At 46.1% G+C, this 7,434-nt stretch overlaps 1 protein-coding gene across 1 annotated transcript in view; it reads left to right on the top strand.

Annotated features, from left to right (window-relative positions):
• Positions 1-1,347: 1,347 nt before the first annotated feature.
• The window catches only part of Sgpp2 (sphingosine-1-phosphate phosphatase 2), a 110,259-nt gene continuing 104,172 nt past the window's right edge, over positions 1,348-7,434 (top strand). Inside the window, exon 1 of the mRNA XM_034497645.2 lies at positions 1,348-1,576. Within this exon, the coding sequence (XP_034353536.1) occupies positions 1,493-1,576 (84 nt within the window). The 5' untranslated portion in view covers positions 1,348-1,492. The remainder of the gene's footprint in view (positions 1,577-7,434) is intronic.

Raw genomic sequence — 7,434 nt, 5'->3', positions numbered from 1 at the left:
CCACTTCTGGTGTACTCATATACATAAAAATAAATAAATTTAAAAAAAAATCTCTGCAGCACTGGAGATGGAGGCAACTGCCTCCTCAGCCACACGATTGAGTATGACGTCATAGGGCTGCGACAGCAGCCCAATGCTTCTTTGAAAGAGGAAAAAAAAAAAAACCCAAAAAAACAAAAAACCCGGAATCTCTGAACAAGTCACTGCTGTCTTAGCCACCTGGACATGTTCTCCAGATAGGACTAAGGAGCAAGAAAATTGGAAAACTGGGATGAGAGGGCACCATATCATCTTTGCATATCAGGAACCAAAGACCTCCCAGCCTAGAAGGACAAATGGATAAGCAAGGTGGCGGCAGGTGTTCATGCACAGTCCTTTATTCAGCCAAATAGCAGGCTTTACAAGAGCAGTTAGTAACCCCCACCCCCACCCCCACCCCCGCAGCCTTCTGCTCCCAACTAAGGATTGGATTATAGTTTTGCTGCAGGCCAATCACCTGGCCCTCATTTAACTGTTGCTTCTCAGTCCCTGCAATGAGGTCCAGAGGTCATCTTAGGACTCAGAGACCCGGAAAGGAGGTTTAGGAAAGCCCAGGAAAAACCATCTGCAGGACGTTTCCTTTGCTGTTCTTAAGCAGTAGCTGGCGCCTTGTAGTCGCTCAGCACCTTGTTCCCTTTGGGTCTAAAGTCTTCCTAAGGCCAAAAGGAAGGGGGGATGTGGGAAGGAGGGAGAAGGAGAAAGAGAGGAAGAGAGACAGAAAGAGACAGTGAGACAACACACACACACACACACACACACACACACCACACGGCGGGTGGGAGAGATTTTTATTTTTCTATAACATCACTCGAGTTGATTCTTCGCATTTTTGCTATTCTTGCACAAGTTTGAAAGAGATGCCTGGCCTGCATGAAGCCCGAGCTTGAAAAGCACTGGGAATTCTCCCTAGGAACCAGACTCCCTGGGAATTAAGTCTTGCAGAAACTAGGCAAAGGTTGGGGTAGGGAGCTGGGATGTGGGGGACGCGTGTGTAGTGTCGACCAGCTTCACCGTGAACTCTAGATTTGAAAGGAGAGTCACAATGCTTCTAGGCTTCCGGCAGCGCTTGGAAAGGTGCGAAGGACAGGTGCACGCGCGACCTCCTCCTTAGTGATTGGTCCGAAGTAGCCTGAAGGAGTGGGGTCTGCGCGTAGGTCAAGCACGTGGACTCGTCCACGGAGTTGTAAGCACACCCTCCGGCAGGCAGGTAGGGCACTGGGGCCGCCGGGTTGGCTAGGAAGGGGGCGGTGACGCGCACTAGGTGGTGGCCGGCACCTGGGCTTGCCCAAGTGCAGGGCGGGCGCTAGGACCCGGGCGGCGCACCTGTTGGCCGGCGCCGCGCCCCGCCCGCCCTGCGCTGGGAGCATCGGGCTGCGGAACGCGAGGCCAGGGCGCACGCCGAGGACACGGACGCGCGTGGCTGCAGGTCGGAGGAACGGGGTCGCGGCTCACCATGGCCGAGCTGCTGCGGAGCCTGCGGGATTCACAGCTCGTGGCGCGATTCCAGCGCCGCTGCGGGCTCTTCCCGGCGCCGGAGGTCAGTCCTCGGGAGAAGGGTGCGGGCCTTTCGGAGTGGGCGACAGGGGTCCCCGAGGTCGCTCATCTCTCCGACAACCTGGGATAGGTGTCTGCCATGGGGAGGAGAGCGACGGCCGCCTGCTTACCTGCGACTCCGGCTCCGGGTGACTCCTGGATGGGAATGGGAGGGCTCCATCCGCTGCCACCCAGCTTCCACCCTAAGGAGGGTACGGTGGGGAACAGTCACCCGATGCCACCCTCTCTGCAGGTGGCAGTCAGCCACGTCTTTTCAGACACCACCCAGCGCCTTTGCATGCATCCGTGGAAAGACTTTCTACTTTAATTACTTTAATGAGTAAGTTCGTTAGATTCCACCCAAAGCGTGAGAGTTACATAACTGAAAAGAGGAGTGGGGACGTCCTTGGTACTTCACTGGGACACAACCTGAGAACTCCTCTAAAGTCCTTAGGTTGCTGCCACATCCCCCTTCCTGCTCCAGACTCTTGAGTCGCGCGCTCTGCTTTGCTGAACCATGGGCTTTGGACTCCTCGGGGAATTCACAGCCCCGCCCCCCAGCTAACCTCAGGGATGTGGGTCCAACACCGTCTCCCTCCCGACGTCCCCCTAGTTTTGGAGGCCCTGGTTGGTCTCTTATGATCGGCTCTCGGCTCTCGGTAGATGCTTTGCATCCCGAGCAAGGTTATACAACCCTACTGCAGCTTTGCGTTATGCGGTGCACAGGGACTCCTCCAGGCTGAAAGGACCAGGCAGGCGGCAGATGGCAGCTTGGAAGGCTTGTCTCCCTTGGGCACCACCAGCAGCTGCCCTTTCCCTCGGCTAAGTAGAAAATAACAAACCAGGACCGAAGCAATTCTACCCCCGCCCCCTTCTTCAATGTTTTGTCCTTTCTGAGAGATTCTGGTGACTGGAAGGTGACACGTCCTTATATATAGATACCTAGTTAAGAACCTGGCGCTTGTGTAGGACAGAATACTAGAGGCATTGGAGAGGCATTGGATTAGAGAATTCATTTGAAAGGTGGCAGTTAGGCTACTTGTGTGTTCTCAGCTAGAGAAATTCTTCTTTATAATATTTTCACTCTATAGTTCTTTCACTGTGTCACATGGCATGTTGATAGCTTTTAGATTAATTCAAGACTTGTGTCTTTTCTAGCACCTTGTCTCAAAAGGTGCTAGTGCATAAGCCCAATCCGGGGTGCCCTCTATCCGACTGGTCTCCCCTGTACCTTTCTCTTTCTAATTCAGGAAACCTAGGACTAAATTTTTCCCGTAGTGTTTCTTAAATTGGTTTTATACAATCCCCTTGATAACTTGACTGCACATTCTGGGGCAGGTTTTTTACTTCTTGCAGTTCCAGATGGCCTGGGGAAATCAAGGAGTGTGAGGTTCTAGTTCCCAGCGCACACCCCACACCAAAGTCCATGAAATAAGTGAAAACTGAAAGTTCAGGATAAGAGATTCCTGTAGTAGTCATAACAGGAAAAAAATTAACTCAAGACCTTTTGATAAGGGAAAGGTTCGAGAGTGGTTTTAAAAGGTTTGTTTTAAAAGATGTCAGAAGGTTAATCCTTAACAAACACATGGAAAGTTCCCCCGTAGAAGTAATTGTATCTCTGCCCCAAGATAACTCACAGAATTTTAAGGGACCATTAGGACAACTCTGCCCCATAGCCCTGTTTTCTTTCTCCCTTGGTTTTTACAAACCAGGTGGTGGCTGAACAGCCCTTTCAGCATTTAAAAAAAAAAAAAAAAGACAATTTCAATCTGTAGCCCAGGCTAGCCTTGAACTGGTAAAATTCCTGCCTGAGCCTCACAAGGGCTGGGATTTTAGGTGTGCACTATCAAATCAGACACCCTTCAACTTTCAAAGGCAAGCTCCTCAAATGTCCTTTGCTGTCCTGGGGCTCTCTCTGGTTCTGGGAATTCTCCCTGCTTCTTGAGGGTTGTTGGCTGCAGAATGGCCTACATTGTATAACTGTGCCTTTGTATGGGGAATCTGATGATGCCAGCTTCCCCCTGTAGATGAAATCTCCAGCATCATCCCCTGGACTTTCACCGACTTGAAGCTCTGTGAATTCTGTGGCTATCTAAGTACAGATTACAGTAGAAAAAAAAATCAATAGCTTTTAAGGTTTTAAACAGAGACTACTGAAGATCAAATTAAAATATCAAATGATTTTTTTTTCTCCATACATAGCCTAGAAGACAGCCCTGGGACATTGATTTTAGGATCCTTCAAACAGTCGAGAAGTTAATTCCTTCATTGGAGTTACTTTAGATCTCAGGGAATCCAATTCATCTTCTGCATTTTCTGTATGTTGTTTAACACTGGGCGAGTAAGGAAATGGATAAGGGTTTCCCTACAAATTCGAGTAATTCCACACACTTTTGGGTTAAAGATTAACTACATCTTTTACAAGCCAGGGTGTGGCTCAGCTTGCATAAAGCCATCATTGAAAAAAAAAATGGATGGGGCCTTATACAGTAGGTCTGAGGCCCAAGGGTTGAGAACAACCCAGATAGCTGCATAGTTTCAGGAAGCCAGATCTGATCTTTGATTCCGAAGTCTAAACTTGAAGCTTCCCTGGAAGAGATTCCAGGGCTTTAATGGATGCACTTTATCAAGAAGTACGAGGTATCAGACCTGGCAGGACAGGGTGGAAATAAGATAGAGATACAGTTCTACTCTTTCTAGAGATAGAGACAGCTGCTAATTGTTACCAAGTAACAATTTTGCAGGACTAACCATTGGAGGCCATGGAGGCCATACTTGAGTAGCCTTGGGAAGTAGTGTCCTTCTCCCATCAGGGATCCTAGGACTGGGCAGGGAGGCAGAAGCCAGAATAGAACTGTGCTTATTTGTTCTGAAGTCAAGCCAACTTTCGATACAATGGTGTTTTGATTTCTAACATCTTGCTTGCCCAACACAGTTGTGTTAGACTTTGTATAACCTTTCTTCATCATTACATTGGACTGGACAAGGACTTTCCAAACCTCACTCTGCTCAGTAAATACTTTTGACAACTGCTCACACATAGTTCTAAAAGTTGGTTGGGGAGAAATCAAAAATAGGCTGTGTTGAGAAGTACTTTGTTCTGAGCTGGGCAATAGCCTTTAATCCTAGCACTCAGAAGGCAGAGGCAGGTGAATTTCTGAGTTCCAGGCTAGCATAGTCTACACACAGAGAGAGAGAGTTCTAGGACAGCCAAGGCTACACCAAGAAACCCTGTCTCAGAAACCCAAAAACCCAAAACCAACCAACCCAGAAACCCAAACAAAAATAACAAAAGGCTTTGTTCCAAGACATCATAATGCTATTTGACACATATGGCAACTTAAAAAGCATGTAAAATAAAAATAATGTAGGAGAGACTATTAATATATTATAAACTTTTAATGTAAATATTGCAGCTCTGAGGGATAAGGTATCCTGGTAGTCAGAAGCCAAGGATTAACCCAAAGTCACACCACATACCAAATCTCACACGTGATTTATTGTAAAAGACACAAGAAGTGACTGCCTCTGCTCAAGAGCTGCAGCAGGAAACTGAGTGGGAGGCAGGCTTGTATAGGGTTTTGTGGGGATGGAGTTTTACAGGGTAGCCTGATCTTGGAGGAAGCTCAGGTACTGGTGGGTTTTTAAAACCCAGAAATGAATTAGGACTTTTTAAAAAATTAAATTACAATTAAAAAGGGTCAAAGGAGCAATGCAATGAAAGGCCACCACCATTGTCATTTCTGATCAGCAAGAAGTCCTAGAAACAAAATAAATGGGAAGATTAAAAAAAAAAAAATCCACACTTCTTACGTTTTTTTAGAAGTAAAGTTTCACTAACAAAGAGAAAACATGTCCTGGAGTGAAGCTCAGACCCACATAAGGGAGTTTCAGAAAGACCATTTTGAGTTTGTTTTTGGTCTACGTGGTCTACTGGTTATCTTCCTGTTGCTATGATAAAACACCAGGACTGTAGCAACTACAGAAGAAAGTGTTAATTTGGGCGTATGGTTCTAGAGGGAGAGAGTCCGTCATGTCAGGGAAACATGGCCTAGGCTGTAGGCTCTGCAGGAGTGGGGAAGCTGAGTACTCACAATCCTTAAGCAGGGAGCTGAAGTAGGACACAAGGCTTTGAACCCTCAAAGCCCGCCCCTAGTGATGTACTTCCTCCAGGAAGACCACTCCTTCCAAACCTCTCCAAGCATCAACTAGGGACTAATATCTCAAATCCTTGAGTCTAAGTGGGGCAGTTCTCAGTTAGATCACTCTTGCGTTCTTGTTACTTTATTTTCAGTATGGTTGCATTGTGGATATATTGTAGTATTTTGAACGGATTTACATTTGCAAAATGTAAAACAGTAAAGCTTCTGTTTTAAAAAATGTGTGGGAGAAAGATAGGTTGTTTAGAGGTCTTTGCAGTTCTGTTTTCTCTCTTCACACTTCCAGGCCATCTATGCCAGCTGTAAATCTACATAATGACTTCATTGGATTATCAGTTTGCTAACTTCCTGGTCAGGAGACTGGGATCTGGCTCTTGCTGTGTCATCTGGACTAATCTGGGCCTCTCTTGTCCCATCTGCACAAGAGCAGGGTGGAACAGAATTGTGTTTTGCTAAATGGCTGTACATTATAGTCACTTAAAGGAGCAGAACTTTAAAAGTGAGTCAAATAAGCAAAATCATATCCAGAGTAGAGCCGAGCAGAACTGCCCCTGACTGAGTGAGAAGCTCTGAATCTCCCTTTCTGACTCACATTCTTAAGAGTATTCAGCATAGGGGCTGAGTGGTCATGAAAACTGGGACATTTTGACTTCATTGAAGCTAATCTGGCCGGCCGGTCAAACTTCAAGTTTTGATTATCCTTTGTGGGGTGGTCAGGCTTGAAAGGGTAAGCGCACCATTTTGAAAATATAGATTTATATGACTTTTTCCCTCCTTCTAGTTACAGATGTTATCATTATTCAGAGGAGAAAAGTTTGAGAAAACACGAAGAAAAAATTTTATCCATGCCCTTGTGTTGCCCAATAACAACTGCTCAAGCCAAGTTCACTGTTTAGTGGCTTGTCACTCCACACATGGGAATTTTGTTGCTCTATTGTTGGGCCTATGGATTATTGCCAGTTTTCATAAATAACAGTATATTTATATAACTGTATTTCCACACACCATAGGTAGTCTCCTAATTTAAATAGATCTATGAAAGATCATAGATGTATGTTCTGACCTTTCATTGACCTTACTAAATGATCCCAGAGGCAGGGTATGATCGGGTGAACAAGCATGAACATACACTACCCTCTCTCCTCGTCAAGGTGACCCCTTCATGACTTCTCTCTTCACTGGAATAAATAAACCACTTATACATGTATCTCCTCTTTGCTTCCCTCGTTTATAACCATTTATTGATCAGCTGCCATGTTTCTGGGACAGTTGTCTATCTCCGAGACATAAAGATAAATGAAATTTAGGTCCTGCCCCTAGGAGAACGCAAATAAAAATGGCAACATGAAGAAAAAAAAATAGAACAGAAGGATGGATTCAGGGTCTGGAAAGATGGCTCAGCTGTTAGAGCACTGCCTGCTTTCCCAGAGGACCTGGGTTCAGTTCTTAGCACTCAAATGGCAGCTCACAGATGCCCATAGGTTCAGTTTGAGGGTAGCCAAGCCCTTCTTCTGGCCACCATGGTCACCAGACATGTGTACTTGGTGCACAGACATACATGCGGATGAACCACCCCCACACATAATACAAAACCTTTAAAAAGAAAAAGAAATGTCTGAAGGAGACAAGGGTCCATGGAACTTGGCTCCCTAGCAGAGACCTTGAAGTCTCCCTTTAGGGCTTAAAGAAAATAGATAAAATA

This window comes from Arvicanthis niloticus, chromosome 3 (genome assembly GCF_011762505.2).
Source record: "Arvicanthis niloticus isolate mArvNil1 chromosome 3, mArvNil1.pat.X, whole genome shotgun sequence".
Lineage (NCBI taxonomy): Eukaryota > Metazoa > Chordata > Mammalia > Rodentia > Muridae > Arvicanthis > Arvicanthis niloticus.
Note: the sequence above shows the minus strand (reverse complement) of the source record. Positions and strands in the feature narration are given on the sequence as shown.